Source organism: Podarcis melisellensis, assembly GCF_964234715.1.
Source record: "Podarcis melisellensis genome assembly, chromosome: 1".
NCBI classification, from domain to species: Eukaryota; Metazoa; Chordata; class Lepidosauria; order Squamata; family Lacertidae; genus Podarcis; species Podarcis melisellensis.
Window position 1 is genome coordinate 21,079,819 of NC_138528.1, and position 22,027 is coordinate 21,101,845.

The 22,027-nt window shown below is 43.1% G+C and overlaps 1 protein-coding gene and 2 long non-coding RNA genes across 3 annotated transcripts in view; 2 read left to right on the forward strand and 1 right to left on the reverse strand.

Moving 5' to 3' along the window:
• Window positions 1–1,631, forward strand: part of LOC309372671 — a 66,147-nt gene extending 64,516 nt beyond the window's left edge. Inside the window, exon 2 of the long non-coding RNA XR_014169584.1 lies at window positions 781–1,631. This is a non-coding gene — a long non-coding RNA (uncharacterized lncRNA). The remainder of the gene's footprint in view (window positions 1–780) is intronic.
• Window positions 1–22,027, forward strand: part of LOC309372919 — a 161,818-nt gene that overhangs the window by 71,395 nt on the left and 68,396 nt on the right. The gene's annotated exons all lie outside the window — the stretch shown is intronic.
• Window positions 1,641–11,622, reverse strand: LOC309370717 (cytochrome P450 2C19-like). Its single transcript, XM_081912779.1, has 9 exons — window positions 11,407–11,622; window positions 8,536–8,698; window positions 7,401–7,550; window positions 5,887–6,047; window positions 4,325–4,501; window positions 3,825–3,966; window positions 2,825–3,012; window positions 2,244–2,385; window positions 1,641–1,902 (listed from the first exon to the last, which is right to left on the reverse strand). Exons 1-9 carry the CDS (start codon window positions 11,587–11,589, stop codon window positions 1,721–1,723), a joined length of 1,488 nt encoding a protein of 495 aa, XP_081768905.1. The 5' UTR covers window positions 11,590–11,622; the 3' UTR covers window positions 1,641–1,720.

Below are 22,027 nucleotides of genomic sequence, written 5' to 3' on the forward strand. Positions count from 1 at the left end.
AGAGGACATGCATTTCAAAACCCGAATTCTTCTCCAGCTTGAATTAAAATCAGAGACAAGTTCCTTCCTCTTACCCCTTCCATTCAGTGCAATGGAGAAACATTACTTCACTACTTTGAATAGGAGCATAATTGAGAGGGTGCAGGAACCAAAAAGAAAAATTCTGAAGACAGAAGAGGAAGACCATTCTTCCTTGGTTAACTTCATAGGTGGACTTCCCCTCACCAATTTTGCCCATGCTGCCTCTGCATTTGTACTAGGGAAACATTTTTCTGTTACACTGAATGGGAGCAGGGCTGACGGAAGGCTGAGAGGAAAGAAATTCTGACAATTCTTTGAAAGTTTTCCCTCTCCAACTCCTCCAGGAGATTTTCAGTCCTCCCTTGGAGAATATTCAGTGAAATGACACTGGCGATCACACAGGGTTCCCGGACGTTTGACGATCTATTGATCCCTGCGCCACCACTGTGCTCACTTCCCCGCTGCCACCAACCCGTTACTCTCGGGTACACACTGAGTCCAGACAGTTGTTAAAATTAAATCAAATAAACAAGTTTATTTTGTAAGCATTAACAAATATGGTTTCTCTGAAGAATATATCTGAAGAAGTGTGCATGCGCACGAAAGATATCTGAAGAACTGTGCATGCACACGAAAGCTCATACCAAGAACTAACTTAGTTGGTCTTTAAGGTGCTACTGGAAGGAATTTTTTTTGTTTTGACTATGGCAGACCAACACGGCTACCTATCTGTAACTTTCTCATCCAAGTTCATCCAAGGTGGGCTTGAGAGATCTTGCCCATCTATGCTCTGTGCCTTTCTTGAAGATATGCTTCCTAGGACTAGAAGATTACTGGATCCAATTTAGTTCATTCCCATACTTACTCAGAAGTTCAGTTGCATCCAGTATTGCTATCTGTTCTTTAGAAAATGGTTACCCTTAAAGGGATTTTTGGTAGACATTTGTAAATGTCAAGTCTCAAGGATGTTCTACTAGGTGAAAGGGGCAAAGATTTCAAAAGCTATTGATTTCTGCAGCACCCTCCAAAGACACAAAGAGTAACAGGACTTCTTCTCAGTGGCTAAAAGCTTCCATCTTGGCAGATTGTGCCCATCACACTCATACAGTGGTGGAAGAAGGGGGTGTGGGGTGCAGTCTTCCCTGGATGTCATCATTGAGGGGTGTGTGACAAAATGAGTTTTTAAAAAATTGGGCTCATGAAATTTTTTGGAGTTACATGGTGGCTTAGGCACCTGCAAGTTTCGCGCTGCAATGTGGGATTTGTGACTGCCTACTGCCTCTCCCTCAGATGCCCTACAGCTGAGGGGGAGGCGGCAGAGAGGCTCCAAGCATTGGAGAGGGTTTGCCCCACCCCCATGGGTGGCTCAACACACCCCTGGCTGCAGGACACGCCCCCGCACCAGTCACTCCTGCGGCTAGCTACGCTGCTGCACACATATGCATATGAAGGGGCAAGAAAGATAAGAATGGGATTTCTTTGTGTGGGACTAATTTCTAAATCCTGCTATTTGTACTTTGCAATAATGTCTTCAACGTGATATAGTCTCTAGCATGATCCCCAAAGTAACAGTTCAACAAATAGTCAGGTAAGAAGATAGGGCTCCACACCTGAGGAGATATTGTGTTATGGGTTTTTTGAACAAAGATTTGCCGGACTGCAACTTTTCCACATGTGCAGCCCTCCTGAGGCAGGCTTTTCAGCGAGGGACAATGCAGAGCTGATAGGGCCGAGGGAAGTTGCCTATGCTGCTCAACACCGGTGTGAGATCGATATCCTTGGGGTCAATGATGGACTTCAGAGTGAAGTTCTGTAATATGGTGGTCAAGAACAAGAAGATCTCCATGCGGGCCAGACCTTCCCCCACACATATCCGCTTCCCTGCAAAGGAAACCCAAAGTGTAAGATGCATTACATCCACTTTGGCTGTTACGGAGAAAATAACAATCATGCCAAAGGAGCAAAGGTGCTGCTCAAGAACAGCTCCTGGGAGAGTCTCTCTTTCCACCATTTCTTTTGCTTCAGCTGGCCACAGGAAAGGTACAAGGAGTTCTGATGGACCCAGAAGCCTCTGCCCCTCCCTCACAAACTGGCAGCTCTTCCAGTTTAGGCTGCAGGAGGAAGAAGGTTCCCCCTCATTGCCCCAACACCAGCCGATTAGGGAGACGGGAAAGACCTGAGCTGGCCAAGACTGCAGCCTACTGAGGAAGCAGAGCTCTTACCTGCTGAGAAAGGCATGAAATAGTCGCTCTTCCTGAAGGTGCCATCTTTGTGCAAGAAATGTCCTGGGTCAAATTCTTTGGGGTTTGGAAATTCTTTGCTGTCATATAGCACAGACGTCAGAATAGGATATATGATAGTGCCCTGCAGAGAGTGCAAAGAAATGGGCTGGATGGTGTGGGAAGGCACTAACAGGAAGGAAGGTACTTTGTTGATACAGAAGAAGAAGTGAGTAGCTTCAGAAGGCAATAGGGTGTTTAAAACGAAGTCCAGGCCTGAAGATGCCCAGCTACGCTTTAGGAGTTGGGCAAAACTACTTCCCTTGCTTGTAACTAAGAAGAGAAGAAAAGCTCTGCTGGGTCAGTCCAGTGGCCCCATCTGGTCCAGCATCCTGTTTTCATGGTGTCCAACCAAATGCCCATGGGAAGCCCTTCAACATAATCTAAGCAAGACAGCACTCTCAATTCCTGTGGTTTCCACCCACTGGTATTCAGAAGCATGCTGCCTCTCACCATGGAGGTAGAATATAGCCATCATGGCTAGCAGCCTACTATTACTACTTAGAGCCTTGAAAAGAGCTGACCTTTGGAATGACATATTGTCTGAACGGTGTATCTTTGAGTACTGCATGAGGGACGCTCAGTGGGAGGAGAGAGATGAACCTCTGGATCTCATGGATGACCGCATCTGTGTAAGGCATTTCCCCACGATCTGCCATGCAAGGACTTCGTGATCGGCCAATAACTCGGTCAATTTCTTCATGCACTTTCTCTGTAAAGGGAAGAATGTGGTTTAACGCCAGTGCAGGAAATATCATAGAAGCAATTGAAATTTCATGGGAGTGCCTGCCAGCCCCTGCACATTTTTGGAGCTTTCAAAGTTTTCTGATGCCAACTTTCTGTTGACTCATCACATTAACTCAGACAAATTATTGTAGCTCACCTTCAGTAATCCATCTGTAAACAGGGAAGCTTAGTATAAGTGCAATTATTTATATATTAATTCAATTTCTATCCAAAAGGAGCCAAGAGGGACAAAAGCCTCCTCTTTAGGGAAGTTTTAGGAGCAAGTGATGGTCTAGCTTAGAGGGATTCCTATTGGAGGCACTGTCCTGCAGTGATTCTGATCCTGAGGGCCTTTTGACCCCTGGCCCTTGTGGTTGTGCCTTTGTGGGCTACCCTTCAGGCTGGCACAGAAAGTCCAGCTGGTGCAGGATGTGATGCCTTTGTCTAAAGGATCTGCACTGGCTGCCAGTACACTACTGGGCCAAATTCATGTTGTTACTGTTTGCATATATATAAAATCCTGGCGTTTGCAATATGGTCAGCTATAAGAGCTCATCCACAGGTCTGTTTTTGCTGGGATTTCCAGGCATGGGTCTGAACATTTTGTCCACACACACATCCCCACTGTGGTCTCCAGGAAAGCCTTCTGTCTACTGCTGATGTCAGTGATGATTAACATTCAGCGATGAACAGTGGGTTTTCCTGGGGAAAGTGGCAGAACAACCATCTTTTGGACCTGTGACACATAAATCTGGGAAAGAACAAGAATAATAAGTACTAATAATGCATCTGTTTTACCTTGTATCTCTGGGTATTTGAGGAGGATCATGAACCCGTATCGCAGTGTGGTGCTGGTGGTCTCTGTTCCAGCCGCAAACAAGTCAACTGTGCTTATGGCCAAGTTTTCAATGGTGAAATGGGATGCACTATTACCTTTTTCCTGCAGAAACACACAACACAGTCAGTGGAGTCAACTCAATTGTTCTGAGTACAACATAACAAGAGTTTAACTGCGCCAGTGGGACCAGCTCCCTTCCCAAGACACATCTTATCTCAAGTCTTTTTATAGCTCGTTCCTCTGGACATTCCTTGCCCAGAGGGCTAATCATTAGAAAGAACTTCCCACTTACTGGAGGAAGAAGTCAGCAATGGGAAATGAATCTACTCCAATGGGGTGTGGGCAGGAATCTTTTTCCTTGGCATTCCCCACAAGAAGCTGGATGGAAGTCTGCTGGATGGGAAGCTTCAGGAGTGGGAGGAGAACCCACTTGGAGAGTTCTGTGAGTTTTCATGATTACCTGATCCATTTTCATAAGGAAGCAGTCGATAAAATCCCGAGGTGAGCTGGGGTCCAGAGTGGGCTTGTGCTCTTCAACCTCCTCCAAAACAAACTCTCTGAGTGCCAAGTTGTTTTTCAGCACTTTGTGGTGGGGCCCAGGGATGCATTTCATCAAAGAAGGAAAGATGTTGTAGAGCTAGAAGAAACACCACAAGAGACCCGTTGGCACCAACCTCAGTCAGGGTTTGTCCACACTCGGGCTTCAGTATAATGTTGGCCACTGTTGCCTTGTGTGCATTTCAACTCTGTGGTCCACACAACAGCATTTTCACTGCCAATGCTTCGAAAATTACTGGGTGGTGCTTCATTGATTGTACTGCATTGTATTATCTTGCCTTCCCCTCAGTTAGTGCTTTCCCACCCTCTGCCTAATGGTTGTGGTTCAAGGACCCATACCCTGCGCAGTGGATTGATTACAGCAAGTGAAAAGGTATTGGCTTAGGCATTGGATTACGTCAGCTGACTCCACCCACTCAGAGAGGGGTGACTCTAAAAAACAAGGGGGGTTTATTCACCAGTAGATGGAGCCTGTTGATGCTATAAGCTCTCCCCTGATGTCACCGAGGGTCATTGCCATGGCCTCCCGCCACACAGGCATCGGACAGAATACACGACTGCCGGATTCCTTTAACGGAATACCCAAAAATTTAAGGTGAAGGCGATGGCCACACCTAGCCCTTTGACACCACAACACATTATTCCAATGCCTAACCTACCCACCAATACCATGAAAGTTGTGACGATTGCTACGAGGTAGGCGAAAAAACCAAAAAGCCTAATGCCAAATGGAAAAATTCCTACCAGGCCCCCCGAACAACCAGGGCGACCAACCTAAGGTCCATAGCAAGGCCAAAAGAAAACTGGAACCCAGCTCTAAGGGAGTGGAGGGTGGGTGACTCGCGACGGGACGACGAAAAGTGAGGGCTGGAGGCTGGCGCCGCAGCAATTTAGGCTGCTGTACACGCCCCCCCCTGAAGGCACCCGGTTGGGTGCCTGGCCGAGGGCGTGGGCACCAGCCAGGTGAGTGGGAGGCAGAGTCCGGCTCCCGGCCACAACCACTCCCCTCTCTTGCAGGGAGGAGAGTCTTTGTAGAGGTCATATGCAGACTTTTTGATTTTTTTATTTCTCCTATGTGTACCTTTACAAAAAACTGAGAAATCATGCAAAAATCCCCCACCCCCACTGCCAAAACTGCTTAAGCTTTACTTCTTGCTCCACTGGGCTGCTGTTAAGTCAAACCTTGGTTACTAGACCCAGGTATTGGCATTTTATGCAGTGGCCTTGACTGGATCTCCAAATTAAAAACATAAGAACGTAAGAAGAGACTATTGAATCAGGCCAGTGGCCCATCCTGCTGTCACAGTGGCTAACCAGTTACCCATGGCAAACCTGCAACTAGGACATTAACAGAAATATTAAGAGGAAAGGCAGTATGGTTCATGAGAAGCCTGGAAGAAAGAATTTAAACAGCAGGAAAATTTAGACTTTGTGGAAAAGGGCCTTTAAAAAGATGGCACCTACCTGTCCCCAAGAAGAGCTAAAAACCTGAAAGTTTTCATTCATTAAGCTCATCATGGATAGGAACTTCTTGTCATTATAATCGTATCGTTTCCCAAAGACAATTGCACAAATGACATTGGAGAGAGCGCAACTGAGCAAGTAGGTTGGATCCAAGGGCTTCTCTGGAAGAACAACAACAAAAAAATAATTATACAACCCCACTACAGGTTTTAGGCAATAATCTAGTCTGCAATTTCTGAGCTGCCATTTCCTGGCTCCTGGCCTCAGTGGTCAGGCAGGGAGCTGCCTTTCTCACAACAATTCTGAAGGCATGGGCATCTTCAGTGGCTATGAGTGGTTTCTTCCAAGGACTTTCCAAGGTGCTTTCCTCCAGCTTCAGCCAATATATCCTTAGATAGGAAAGGGTGACCACAGTGGTGCAGGCCTTGGTGAAGTCTAGACTAAAACTAGTGAATCTAAAGCACTTCAGATGCTGCTAGACTCTAACTTCTGGACCACTGATGACTGTTGGGGCTGAAAGCAGCTGGAAATCAACAATATCTGCAGAGCACTCTTGCAGTTGGTAGAGAAGCAGCAGCCGGGCTTTAGTTAGAACTGGTCTGTGTCAGCATATTACACCCCTGCTGAAAGCTATGCATTGTTTGCCAGTATATTAACAAGGTAAGTTCAGTGCATTACTGGTGTGTATGAAGCTCTCAGTGACCTAGGACCAGGTGACTTAAGGACCACCTTGTCCCATACACACTGCTCAGGTCACTATGACCATCAGGAGAATTGCCACACACTCATCACATGTTTGTTTCATATCAATGCAGATATCTATTATATCTATTAAAACTTTGAGCACAATGTCACCTGTGCTTTGGAATGTGGTTCCTATTGAAAATAGCTAGAATTTTCGCATTTCATCATTTTCGCATTTCACAAGTGTTTTTAGGCAATTTATTTGATTCAGTGTTGGTCACTAGTTCCGTGTTTTACAATTTTAAATTTTTTAATAATTTCTTGCACCCACCATGATATTTCTTTATGGTAAAGGTAAAGGTACCCCTGCCCTTACGGGCCAGTCGTGTCCGACTCTAGGGTTGTGCGCCCATCTCACTTAAGAGGCCGGGGGCCAGCGCTGTCCAAAGACACTTCCGGGTCACGTGGCCAGCGTGACGAAGCTGCTCTGGCGAGCCAGCACCAGCGCAGCACATGGAAATGCCGTTTACCTTCCCGCTATAAAGTGGTACCTATTTATCTACTTGCACTTAAGTGTGCTTTCGAACTGCTAGGTGGGCAGGAGCTGGGACCGAAAGACGGGAGCTCACCCCGCCTCAGGGATTTGAACCGCCGACCATACGATCGGCACGTCCTAGGCTCTGAGGTTTTACCTACAGAGCCACCCGCGTCCCTCATTTCTTTATGAGTTGGTGGTTAATAATCCGTTGTAATGTACCCCAGAATCTGCTGTGATGTTTAAGGGGGTCTGCTTGATAAGCCTATGTCTATGAAGGGCAGTGGCTACTCACCCTGCGTGTCCCGGAACTTTTCTAGCAGGAACTGTGCTTCCTCTTGGATCCTCTCCTCAATACTTTTCTTTCCCATGCCAAAGTTGCGCAGGGTGGTAAGGGCAAAACGTCGGAGCTGCTTCCACACCTCCCCATTGCTGAATACAATTCCTGGAAAGCAACAGAGGAAATGGGCATAAAGGAGATGCATGGACTGAAAGCGAGAGCAGAAGAATCAGGTTGGAAGAGCAGGAGGCTCTTATTCTTGGCTCCAGACCACCTGGAGACTTGGTACTTTGGTGCCTCCTTATTCCATAATCAGTAGCTGGCCAGTCTTCTGATACATGCCCTTACTGTAAAATATATGTGTTTAATGTGCATAGAATGCTATGTTTGTGTGTGTGTTGTGTATGAAATGTAGTGGAGGTTTGCATTTGCAGAATGTCCATTTTTGCAGCTAAAGCTTAAAAAGAGGTTTCAATGTTTCAATATTTATGTTAACTGATAATTCATCTCTTGGAGCCTGGGTCTCTCTCTGAAGCTGCCAGTATAATGAAGAAGCAATAGTTCTTGGACTATATTAACCAGAAAGAACTTAAAGAAAACTGGACTACATTGCTAGTTGTTTAAGTGCAAAGTGTTGATTTGTATTTATTTATTTTTTGGGTAACAAATTTAAAGATAGCTTGCAGTAACTATGAAACTCTTTCTTGGTGTGGAGAGTTTATTGATTCACAAAATCCAGGCCAGGGAATTCTGCTCACATAACTCTCACACTTACTGCCCACACCAGAATTACCCCAGACCATTATTTTTAAAGGATAGAGACTCATTCAATCCTTCTTTAATTTTTGGTGCTTGCTCTAAACCAGAGGCGGAGCTAGCTGTAAACACCTTTCTCCGCTACTGCCCTAGATATTGCTTAAATACTTTTATGAGATGGCTCATTTCTCTCTTAAATGCCTATGCCCAATATATAGCTCTGCCTTTAAAAGGCTGATAATTATCTATTTCTACTGTCCAGTGGGAACATTAATTAGGAAAGTTTATCTCAAGATGCAATGATTTGTCTTTGCAGCCTTTTTTGCTTTATTTTCATGAATAGAGGGATTTTCCTGTGTCCCCCCCCCCTTACTGGTCAACCAGCATAAAATACCTAATCCCTTGTTGACATCATCAGCTAATGGCAGGCGTCCCCTGGCAGCAAATTCATCTCCACGGTCGATCAGTGCTTCTTTCACTGCATCATAGCCATGCAGCACCACAATACGTTCTGCTCCAAAATACATTGTGAACACAGAGCCATACTTCTCACCAAACTGGAAAAAAGATAGAGAAGGACACACATCTAGGTGGGTTTGCGGGTTAGGAGAAAGTCATATAGCTGATGTAGAGCCCCGCTGCCCCCAGACTCACTATGGGCATCTGAACCACATGACTCTTAATAACATAAAGAAGAGTTCTGCAGCTAGATCAGGCCAAAGGCCAACTAGTCCACGACTGTTATCACAGTGGCCAACACAGTTCTTCTGGGAAGCTTCAAAACAAGACCTGAGTGCAATAGCACGCTCCCCTCCTTCAGGTCCCTGGAACTGGTGGAGGTTCAGCATCATCGCTAGCAGCTATGGGTAGCTTTATCTTCAATGAACATTTGTCTGAACATTTCTTTAAAATCATCCAAGTTGGAGGCTATCATTGCTACTTCTTTGGGAGTGAATTCCACAGTTTCAATATGCACTGTATGAAGAACTACTATCTTGCGTGTGCTGTAAATCTTCCAACACTCAGCTTTAATTGAAGGCTCCAAGTTTTAGCATTACAGACTCTTCAAGTGTCCCTATTTTCCAGGGACATCCCTGATTTAGAGAAGCCATCTCAGTTTGATCACAGAATGTCCCCCCTTTTCCTTCGGATGCCCCTATTTTCACTGGAGAAATGTTGGAGGTTATAGAGTTGTCCGACCCCCGGGTCACTAGGGGGCGCATCAGAAGATGGCTGACAATAACATCTCTCCGACCCACACGAGGTAATTTGGCGGCTATGATGGGGGTAATTAGCCTCCCTAACCCCCCCCCCGGATGGTGGGGGGGACGGCCCTTGCCTGCTGTGCCCTATACTACCCCCGAATTTGTGGGGATGGGGGCACTAGGCACAAAGCCCTCCTGTGGGATTTCGGCACTCCTGGACGCCGTCCCTGATTTGCGCCACTAGTTGCAAGAACTTCAAAGAAACAATTTGGGTGAGGCGAATGCACCTATTTCAAGGAAGAAGGGGGAGTAAAGACTGCTAACAGAAGAGATCTCTAATAAAACAAGACAAGAATAAAACATGAGAAGATACGCCAAGACACGGTACGGCAAATGACTGAATCTTATGTGATTAAACAAGAATCACCTCCCCTTATGAGTCAGAAATGTCGTTTTAAGGACTTAAGCTGTGGATTTAAGGCTGCGTGGAGATAAACTTTCGAACCAAAGCATGTTTTAAGAAGAGCGTGGAATGTATAAGAGCTTTGGAATGACGCAAATTAAAATGCCGTCGCCATATTGGGAAGCTCTGTCGGAGGTCTTGAGTCTGGGAGGAGAAAGAGAGAAACAAAGCTGTTTATATATTGTGGATTAAACTCCTCAGTGGGACTTAAGAGCGACAGTTTTGCAAGATTATGATGGAAAGAGCGAGGTTATCTGTGAAGGAGATGATATATGGAAACCATCTTGATTTGAGGATTGGAAGAACGGAAAAATATTATTATTATTACTATTGGTGTTTATCGGCTTAAGGAGATTATCAGAAGAGATCATAAAGAAAAAAGAGAAAATATATGAAAAAGATGTGATGTGGAAACAGCAAGATAAGATGTGATAGAATTATGAACTCTGTCTGGACTGATTTGGGCTGATTTGGACATTAATGCAGCAGCAAGAAGATGATCAGAATTCCCCTTCGGATCTTGAAATATGGGTCCCCCCAACAAAATTCAAAATCTGGCTTTGTAATTCGGAATTTATTGATGTGATTTAATTTGATGTGATTGGCCAGTTAATAAAAATTATTTTTTTAAAAAAAAATAGAGTTGTTCGACCCCCTCTGAAGGCAATCCTGAATAGGGAAGTGCTTTTTTGTTTAATTTTTAATGTTTTATTATTATTTTATATATGTTGGAAGCTGCCCAAAGTGGCTGGGGCAACCCAGTAAGTTGTGTGGGCTATAAATAGTAAAATTATCATTATGGAATGGGATGTCCCTATTTTCATTGGAGAAATGTTGGAGGGTATGGAATTATGAGAGGGGGGTAAAAGTGTTTTCCCATCCACTTTCTCTATATTGTGAATATAGTTATGTCCCCCTCACACTCATTTTTCTAAGGGAATTCTTACAGTACCTTCCCACCGAGCACATTCTGGGGAAAATAAAGGAGCAGCTTTTCAAAATACAGCAAGACTATGAACTCCCCACTGTCCAGCAGAGGCTAAAAATGTTCAGAGGCCAAAAATGTGCAAACCATCCATATGTGGAGGGAGAATTGGACCCGCCCCTGCCCCCTGTCTCTAAAATAGTATGAAAATTGCACTATTGCTTTTTAAAGTTCGTTACTCAGAAGACAGCTTTATGGCTTTATTTTAAGCATAAGACAATAAAATGACAATAAAACAACCCCCTTTCTGGAGTTGTGGGACCTGCTCAAAGTCCACCTCTTTTCTGTGGAGCCTTTGGGACAAGTCCCTGCTCCCCATCCCTGCTAATGTACCCAAGCGCAAGTCCGTGCTACGGAAATCACAGCAATTCTACTATTCTTTTCCTCTGGTCTGGATTCCTCCCCTCCCTCTCTTGCCTCTCCTCTGTCAAAGTGCAGAGTCTGTTGCTTTATACTCTGCAAATGTGCCCTGCACACAGATGTTACCATCTATAAATAAAGAAACTGACAATGGATTGTCCTCTTCCAAAAGTGTCAGATGGAAAGAGGCTTGCAAACAGGTAACGGTCATCAACAGACAGCTGTTGAGGAAGGTGCTCATCTTTGGCTTACCTCCTGGAGAACCTGGGCCAGGTTGTTGGTCTTCAGCTGCAGAGCGTTCCCTACGATGGGCAGTGGAGGTGGGCCAGGTGGCAGCTGCTTTGCATTCTCTGGCGTCCTGCTCCTGACTGCAAGGAAAACAAGGCAAGAGATACATATGATCATCAAAATGGTCACTGTCCCTATAGGCTCCATGGCACCAGCTCACAGTGACTGAAATGACTCTAGATGAATTAATTTGCTTTCCAGTTTTATATACTCTGAGGAGGTCACACATACATGGACTTTCACCAATAGGAATTCTAGGTTTCTCTGAGTAAATGAGATTAGCCATTAAGCAGATCAGGTTGTATCATCAAGAAATGAACTTCTCTGAACTTCAGTCTGTATTCTTTTTCTTCATTGATTAGTAAGGCAATGATAACGGCATTACTGAGCACAAGGTCTGTGATGTAAGACAACCAGGGGTCAGGTTTTTTTTCCTGCCAAACATTGTAATGTAGCCTTGAGGCAAATGGTTCTGCTTCTAAGGTGCTTTCAGGACCAGGTTCCTGCAGGAGAGCTTCTTGTATACTCTGAGTGCTTGGTTGGAGGTTTCTTGCACCTCAGATGCCCACAAATGTGAAATAAAATTGAAATAAACTTTAAGACAGGTCCATAATGGAGCTCAGCCTCAGCAAAATACATCCCTGTTAGGAGACCTTGCAGCTTGGGTGAATTAGACTGAGAAGTTCACACACAGTTTCTGGATTTCTACTGCTTTATTCATGCAGGAACAAAATTATCTTGGCAAGAATGATTTACAGGATGAGTAGAGATAAAAAGAGAGAGCAATAGCAGGCATCTTATCAGGAGAGAACAACAAAATGCTTTTACAGGTGGAGTTAACTTAGAAAAAGACTACAAGCAAATGCTGGATTGCTTGCTACACAAACAGTGCTCTTGTGTGGTTTAAAGTAATACGTGCATTAGCTAGAGGTTCAGGAGAAGGAAGTTTATTTGTTTTCCCCCAACAATCCCATCTAGCACTACCCACTAATGTGGACAGGACACACCAAGATAGATTTTGGAGACATAAACCTGGAAGTGCTTTTGTATTGATAAGACACACTAATGTGCTCATCAAAACAGTGACTCACATGTGCCCTAGTGTGGACAAAACCATGGTCACTAGTGTACATGCTGACACAGAGAATTAACTACTTGTTTTCGTTCAGCCCAATTCTTCCATCCACCTCTGGAAATCATATTTAGAACAAGAGGGGAGCATGCAGATGATGGAAGCCTGCCAAGTTATTTATTTAAAGTATTGAGTGGTCCCCTTTTAAGGGGTAACTCCTAAAACAGGAGTGATCATATCCTCAAGCATTTCAAAAAAAGATGTCAAAAAGAAGAGAGTAAAGATCCCATTGTGTATATTGGCTGGGCTTTTTACACTGATTCACAGCTTAAACATACTCCTGGAACAGGTTATAGACATCCATAAAAATACTGTAAATAGCGGGGATAATATCTCCCTTATACCAATGTTAAATTCTCTTTCAAACTGACTTGTCAGTTCAGTTTGCATAAACTTATTTGAACTCATGGTTCAGTTCATAAACCAAAGTGCACCAGGTTTTCTTGCCAACAACTGTTGCTGCTCTCTGTGTTTTGAGTCAATCTCCTGTCAGTTCAGCCCATTCTAGCCACAGCTGGGACACTATATGGCTGCTCTGTAGAGAGAGGCCTACTCAGTGCACCAGAGTTCAGATTGCATAAACTGAGTTTCTTTGCCAGAGCAACTGGTGAGGTGGTAAAACCTCTGCCTTACAAGCACATGGTCCCAGGTTCAAGACCCGTTATCTCTCGGTAGGGGCCTGAAGAGCCCTGTGACATGGAATAAGCCAGCTTCTTATATTCTTGTGTCAGGGCAAGGCACCATGATCTGATTATTATAAAGGCAGTACAGGGGTACCTCAGGTTAAGTACGTAATTTGTTCTGGAGGTCCGTTCTTAACCTGGAGGGATGAAGGGGTACACATACCCCTAAACATTTTGTGAATCTAACGGGAGAAGAAACTAAAAACATTAAAATATTTAATTTCTTCTCAGCGTGGTGAATCAGCAGTTCCGTTGCTACCCCTAATGGCAGCCTGTGGTCCATTTACTGCTTTTATTTTTCCAATTTGAACCATAAAATGGTGATTTTCTTGAGTCAAAATGAGAGCACACCTACACTATACTGAACAGAAATCGCAAGGTGGTGGAGATAGGTCCCATTACGTAAAGTGGTGCTTCAGGTTAAGAACAGTTTCAGGTTAAGAACGGACCTCCAGAACGAATTAAGTACTTAACCTGAGGTACCACTGTACATTATTAATAATATTAATACAATGTTGTTGTTGTTGCCACCCATTCTGCATCTGAGGAAGTATGCCCTAGCAAATCTTACTCCCTTTACAAATAAACACAGTTAAGTCTTTAAATTGCCACAGACCTCCTCCTATTTTTATATAGGTAAAGGTAAAGATACCCCTGCCCGTACGGGCCAGTTGTGACCGACTCTGGGGTTGCACGCTCATCTCGCTTAAGAGGCTGGGGGCCAGCGCTGTCCGCAGACACTTCCAGGTCACGCACGTGGCGTGCATGCCAGAGTGTGCATGCACACTTCTTCAGATACTTGGTATCTGAAGAAGTGTGCATGCACACGAAAGCTCATACCAAGAACTAACTTAGTTGGTCTTTAAGGTGCTACTGGAAGGAATTATTTTTTTTGTTTTGACTATGGCAGACCAACACGGCTACCTATCTGTAACTGGACCTATTTATCTACTTGCACTTAAGGGTGCTTTCGAACTGCTAGGGGGGCAGGAGCTGGGACCGAACAACGGGAGCTCACCCCACCGCAGGCATTCGAAACTGCCGACCATACGATCGGCAAGTCCTAGGCGCTGAGGTTTTACCCACAGCGCCACCCGTGTTGTTGTATTTTTTATATACAACTTTGATAAAAAGAAGCAATGGCAAACTGCTTAAAAGTGTGGGCATGGGAGAGGGTTTTCATCAGCTAATATAAGCTTGTTCAGTGGGGCAGTTTGAGACAAAATACTACACTTTAATCTTGTGTGGACGTGGGAAATACAAATGCAGTAAATGGACTAAAGGCTGCCATCAGAAGTAGCAACAGAACTGCCGATTCACCACGCTGAGAAGAAATTAAATATTTTAATTTTTTTAGTTTCTTCTCCCGTTATATTCACAAAATGTTTAGGGGTATGCGTCCTCTGCGTTCCTCCAGAAAAAGCACTGTACAGTGGTACCTTGGGTTACAGACGCTTCAGGTTATAGACTCCGCTAACCCAGAAATATTACCTCGGGTTAAGAATTTTGCTTCAGGATGAGAACAGAAATCGTGCTCCGACGACCTGGCAACAGCAGGAGGCCCCATTAGCTAAAGTGATTCTTCAGGTTAGGAACAGTTTCAGGTTAAGAACGGACCTCCAGAACTAATTAAGTACTTAACCTGAGGTACCACTGTAAATTATTAATAATATTAATACTATGTTGTTGTTGTTGCCACCCATTCTGCATCTGAGGAAGTATGCCCTAGCAAATCTTACTCCCTTTACAAATAAATACAGTTAAGTCTTTAAATTGCCACAGACCTTCTCCTATTTTTATATACAACTTAGATAAAAAGAAGCAATGGCAAACTACTTAAAAGTGTGGGAATGGGAGAGGGTTTTCGTCAGCTAATATAAGCTTGCTCATTGCGGCAGTTTGAGACAAAATACTACACTTTAATCTTGTGTGGACGTGGTCTATAAATGTCTGTAAATTCTGGATTGCTTGCATTGTTACATCATAAGCAGCAGGTCATCCTTAGATTAGATGTGTCAGGGGAATCAGTAGTGAAAGTACAGGTTTGCCACTGATCATACAAACAAATACAAATGCTGTGGGTTGGGGAGAGGAAGAGGATTAAGGGCAATTGGGGCTAGGGAGGAATACAGAGGTTTGGGGGCATGTGAGGAAGGGGGGGATGCATAGGGGAGGTGGGGAGACAGGGGGCTGTTGGATTTTGTTGCAAAATTCCAAAAATAAATATCAAAAAGTTGTTTGCATTGCTAATTAAAAGTAAAAGGTTGTGTTTCTGCTGTCTGGATGTCATTTGCTAAAACCAAATGTGTTTTAAAAATTGAACCTATACAGCAGAAATACGCACCACTGTGTTCAATGGTGCTTACTCCCAACCATGCACAGAACTGCAGTCATGTGCCATAAATTTAATTGTGTAACTTTATTAGTAATTTGTTTTAAATGTCTGTGTTTTAAAGGTGGAGGGATTTTTTAAAGCAATGTGTTAGAAAATCAAGATATTTAAATCCCGGTGGCCTGACTCTGGATTTCATTATGGAGCTGTCATTGATGCACTACACAGTTAGGAATAGCCCTCAAATGTTGCTGGGAACTGCAAATGAGGAGGAGAGCACTGTAGTGCTCAGTTGCTCCTTGAGGGCTTCTCATAGGCATCTGGTTGGCCACAGTGAGAACAGGATGCTGGACTAGATAGGCCTTTGACCTGCTCCAGCAGAGTTCTCTTATGTTCTCTCTCCCAGGGCCAGGTGAGACTGCCAGAATCTTCTGAGAGCAGCCATTCAAACCACCCTAAAAAGCAACCTACTGCGCATGCTCCTGCAGCTATCTCTTGGAAGAGAAGGGGGAACAATAATTGCCACACCTTAGTCTAGTAAGTGAAGGTGTGTTGGATTGCTACTAATACAATGAATGGCAGTAGCTTGGGTTACATTAGAAACAAAGGCTAAGCTCCAAAGTGCAAAAGCAATGCCTGGTAGAAACTAGAAGGAGCTTAGGATTTCAGGGTGTGAAGGTATCCATGGCCTGCAAAGCAGTTTTTCCTACTGAAGCCTTGCAGAGTCAGAATAAATTATGCAAAGCAAATGTAGTTTACTGCATTAGGAATCCTTTTTATTTTACTGAATACACCTGCAGTAATGTTTGGTTGTAAAGCAGTTTATAAATCTGCTATACTTGCATAATCTTTACAACTGACAGCATTCACTTTGTCATAGTATTATTTATTTAACTCTGGGAGGGTGAAGTACATCTATAAAGCCATTCCATTTCACAAACAGGTAAAAAAATACATACATCTGGATGTGCTCTTATTCTCCAGAAGAAGTGGAGCAGTAGTTTTCTATGCAAGTGAAATCAGCACACTTCTCCAAACTTTGTTTTGGAGAAGACCTTCAGGAGTTTCAATGGGGACAGATTACATGCATTTCAAAACCCGAATTCTTCTCCAGCTTGAATTAAAATCAGAGACAAGTTCCTTCCTCTTACCCCTTCCATTCAGTGCAATGGAGAAACATTACTTCACTACTTTGAATAGGAGCATAATTGAGAGGGTGCAGGAACCAAAAAGAAAAATTCTGAAGACAGAAGAGGAAGACCATTCTTCTTTGGTTAACTTCATAGGTGGACTTCCCCTCACCAATTTTGCCCATGCTGCCTCTGCATTTGTACTAGGGAAACATTTTTCTGTTACACTGAATGGGAGCAGGGCTGACGGAAGGCCGAGAGGAAAGAAATTCTGACAATTCTTTGAAAGTTTTCCCTCTCCAACTCCTCCAGGAGATTTTCAGTCCTCCCTTGGAGAATATTCAGTGAAATGACCTCCCTTATTTTGCTACCCACAAAATAAGTGGAGAATTTGAGGGAGGGCCATTTTCACTATGTTCTAGATTTTTAAGGACAGTGAGAGCCAAAGTTGGGCTCAGGAGGAAAAAAAATAGTTTTCTCTTTTTTTTAAAAAAAAAAAAAATTTATTGGTTTTTTACACAAAGACAATACAAAACAAAACACACACATCAAAAACATACAACAAAAATGTGACTTCCCCATGCCTTCCTTTCGCCACATCCTTATTTTATCATATTTTCAAGCAACCCTTCAGTCAATTTTAATCAGGTCTTTTTAAAATTTACTTAAGATTTAACATTTACAGCTGTAATTCTTTGTTTCTCACCCCTTGACATCTTATCAGTCCACAATTTTACAATAGTTTTTAAGATATATTTTAAATTTTCTCCAGTCCTCTTCCACTGTCTCTTTCCTCTGGTCACGGATTCTGCCGGTCATCTCTGCCAGTCCCATGTATTCAGTCACCTTCGTCTGCCATTCTTCCAGAGAGGGTAGTTCTTGCGTCTTCCAATACTTTGCCAACAGGATTCTTGCTGCTGTAGTTGCATACATAAAGAATGTCCTATCTTTCTTTGGTACCAATTGGCCGACCATGCCCAAGAGGAAAGCCTCCGGTTTCTTTGCAAATGTCCACTTAAGGATTTTCTTAATTTCATTATAGATCATTTCCCAGTAGGCCTTAATCTTTGGGCAGGTCCACCAAAGATGGTAAAAAGTGCCTTCAGTCTCATTACACTTCCAACATTTGTTATTGGGCAAATGGTAGATCTTTGCAAGCTTGACTGGGGTCATGTACCACCTATAGATCATTTTCATTATATTCTCTTTCAAGGCAGTACATGCCGTAAATTTAATTCCTGTGGTCCATAACTGTTCCCAGTCAGCAAACATAATATCATGACCAATATCCTTTGCCCATTTAATCATAGCTGATTTCACCGTTTCATCCTGTGTATTCCATTTCAGCAGCAAATTATACATTTTAGATAGATTCTTAGTATTGGATTCTAGCAATTCTGTTTCTAACTTTGACCTCTCCTTCTGAAAGCCAAGTTTCCTGTCCTGCTTAAATGTCTCATTTATCTGACAATAATGTAACCAATCTCGAACTTTATGCTTTAGTTTCTCAAAACTTTGAAGCTTCAACTTTTCACCATCTTGTTCTAAGATTTCACAGTATTTGGGCCAATTAGAGTCCATGTTAAGTTTTTTCACTGCCTTTGCTTCCATTGGTGACAACCACCTGGGGGTTTTACTTTCCAATAAATCCTTGCATCTATTCCAAACATTATACAGTGCTTTCCTTACAATATGGTTTTTGAAACTTTTATACACCTTTACCTTGTCATACCACAAATATGCATGCCAACCAAAACTATTGTCATATCCTTCCAAGTCCAAAATGTCTGTATCCTCCAGAAGTAGCCATTGCTTCAGCCAGCAAAATGCTGCTGATTCATAATAAAGTCTTAGGTCTGGCAGGGCAAAGCCCCCTCTATCTTTCGCATCAGTTAGAATCTTAAATTTTATCCTGGGCTTTTTGCCCTGCCAGACAAATTTAGATATATCCTTCTGCCACTTCTTGAAGCAGTCCATTTTGTCTAGGATCTGCAACGTCTGGAACAAAAACAGCATTCTCGGCAATACATTCATCTTGATAACAGCAATTCGGCCTAACAAGGAAAGTTTCAGCCTAGACCATATATCTAGATCCTTTTTTACTTCTGACCAACATTTTTCATAGTTATCTTTAAATAAGTTCACATTTTTAGATGTTAAATTTACCCCCAGGTATTTAACCTTTTTTGCTATTTCCAACCCAGTTTCACTTTGAAACCTATCTTTTTCTTCATTTGTTAATTTTTTTTCCAGCACCTTTGTTTTCTGTTTGTTTAGTTTAAATCCTGCTACCTGGCCGAATATCTCAATTAATTCTAAAACTCTTTTGGTACTAGCTTCTGGCTGTTGCAAGGTTAGCACTAAATCATCTGCAAATGCCCTTAATTTGTATTGTTTGGCTCCGACCTGTATTCCTTTAACCAGCTGGTCCTTTCTTATCATACTTAACAAAACCTCCAGGACAGATATAAAAAGTAGAGGAGATATAGGGCATCCCTGTCGTGTCCCTTTCTCTATTAGTATTTCATCCATTACCACATTGTTCACAATTAGTTTAGCTCTTTGTTCAGAGTATACTGCACCTATACCATTTTCAAACCCTTGGCCTACCCCCATCCCATGGAGATTCTTCTTCATAAAATTCCAAGAAATGTTGTCAAAGGCTTTCTCCGCGTCCACAAATATTAAAACTGCCTTTCTGTTAATGTCCACCTCCAGCAACTCCAAAATGTCTATAATGTTCCTCACATTATCTGACATGTGTCTCCCTGGGAGAAAGCCTGTTTGATTCTTATGAATCTCCTCCACCAAAACTCTCTTAAATCTTTTCGCCAAAACGTCTGCAAAGATTTTATAGTCCACGTTCAAGAGTGATATAGGGCGGTAGTTCTTAACTTGGTGTTTCTCAGTTTCTGTCTTCGGTATAAGTGAGATGAGTGCTTCTTTCCACGATTCGGGAGCCTTTTTCCCCTCTAATATTTGATTGCATACTTCCTTCAATGGTTGTATTAACCATTCCTTAAGAGCTTTGTAGTATTTCACAGTCAGACCGTCTGGTCCTGGTGATTTCCCCAATTTCATATTCTGGATGGCACCCTCTATTTCTTGTTCTGTAATTTTTTCATTCAAAATCCTTTTATTTTGTTCTGAAATCTTTGATAATCCATATTTTTTAACGAATTCCTCTATTTCTTGTTCGTTTGTAGGTCCTTGTGCATACACTTTTTTGAAGAAACTTTGAAAACAATTACTTATTTCATTTGGTTTGTTAATAAGTTTCCCATCTATTTCCAAGGATGTCACAGTGTTTAGCTTTTGTCTCTTTTTCAGTTGCCATGACAGCAGTTTTCCACATTTATCTGCCGATTCAAATGTCTTTTGCCTCATTTGCTTTATCTTCCATTCTATTACTTCCGGTCGGCGCCAGCATTAATGGCGGTCCTTGCTTCAAGTTCTGAAGCAGGACTGCTCCGTGAGTTCGGGTCTGACCCGCTACGGCGAGCGGGGGACCCCTAAAATCACAGGCGCTGAAGCCTGTGAGCAAGGAGATTCGGTGGGCACCTTTGCGCCCCCCGGTATCGCGAAAGAGCCTTTTTAAAGGCTCCGGAGCGGCATCGGGTGTGAGCGCGGTGCTGAGGATCGCAACCCAGCCCACGGAGCGAAGCCGCGTCGCCATTGACGGAGAGCGCCGATTCCTTCCTGAAACTACCGATTGGCAACAACACCCGTGAGTAAGATCAACAAATAAAATGAACGGGACTTTAAAAATTAAGAAGATTAGGCTGAAAACGGGTTAGGCAAAAATTAAGGAAGTCTGCCTCCCGGAACTGCATGACTGACTGAGCAACGAAAGGAGTAAGCTGTGTTTAAAGGGAACGTATTTATGCTGTTTAATTTTGTTAACCTGACATCGAAGAGGACCTCCCCCCTAATGAGCAGGAGAGGGGGGAAGAAAACTGATTTGATTTTACCTGCTTGAAAAAAGGAGTTTAGAAACGGAAACTTTCCGCTGCCTACACCTCTGGCCAGGCTGCCGGGGCAGTGAGCGCCTGGGAGTGAACTGTCAAACTAGCTGGTGGATACAAAGTAAGATTTATCTGAGATAAAATAACGGGACTTTAGTGGACAAAAACTGTAACATCTGAAATTGCAACAAAGTAGGGTCTTTACTTGGACTTTCACTTTTGGAACTTTGTATGGCTACGTCTTTCCCTGTTTCTTTGTTCTTGTATTGGATACAATGTACTCCCTCTAGAGGTCTAAAAGAGAGACTGTCATATTGAGGCAGAAATAGTGGGATTTTCCACTTGCAGCTGTTCCTGTGGGAACGACCTTGAGATATGAGCGGTCCACTGGATGAAATATCAACAAGATCCAAAGCAAAGCAAGCTCAAAAGAAAAGAGGCTCCACATCAGGAGCATCAGCTGCACAGGAAAGAGCAACAACAGTATCAATGGATTCCATGACACAGGCCTTACTCAGGATAAATGAATCTTTAGAAGCACTTACCAAGCAGTCCACAGAGAATTCCAAAAAATTGACAGAACTGACAACAAGACTGGATTTGAACACAACGACAATATCGTCTAACACAGATTCTATAAATCGTCTAATTCAGGAAAGTACAGAAACAAGGAGAATAGCCGAGAGCGCTAAGAGCACGGCCGAGGAAACTAAAGGGAAATTTGTTCCTATTGCAAAGAAAGTATACGAACATGATGCAGCCTTGGCTCTGATGGAACTGGAGAGGAAAGGCAAGAATCTGAAATTGAGATTGGTACCTGAGGAGGAAGAGGACAAGCTTGGGGAATTTCTAACAGACAAATTCCAAGAATTTTGGAGTGATGAGTTAGAGGGAGAGGAAGAGGATTTCGCAATAACTACAGCCTTCCGGATTGGCAGAAAGCAAGGCAAGAAACCAAGGGATTGCTTAATTACCCCTAGATCCAAGGAAGAAAGAGACAAAATATTGAATCTACATTTCCAGAAGGCACTGGTTATTAAAAATTCCCAAATACAGATCTTCAAAGATATTCCCAGATACTTTTTGGAGGTGAGAACACAATTTAAAGACTTAGTTGACTTACTGAAACAAAACAACATTCAACTCAGGTGGGAATTCCCACAAGGGCTGTCCTTCAACTTCAAAGGGAAGAAAATCAAAATAAAAACAATTCAAGATAAAGAACACTTTTTGGAGAGAAACTTTGAGGACTTTCAGAAAGGAACCGTGAGAGAGAGGGAAATACCGGACATTGCAAACCTATCGTTTGGATTGAACCCAGCACCGACTGACGAGGAACAAGA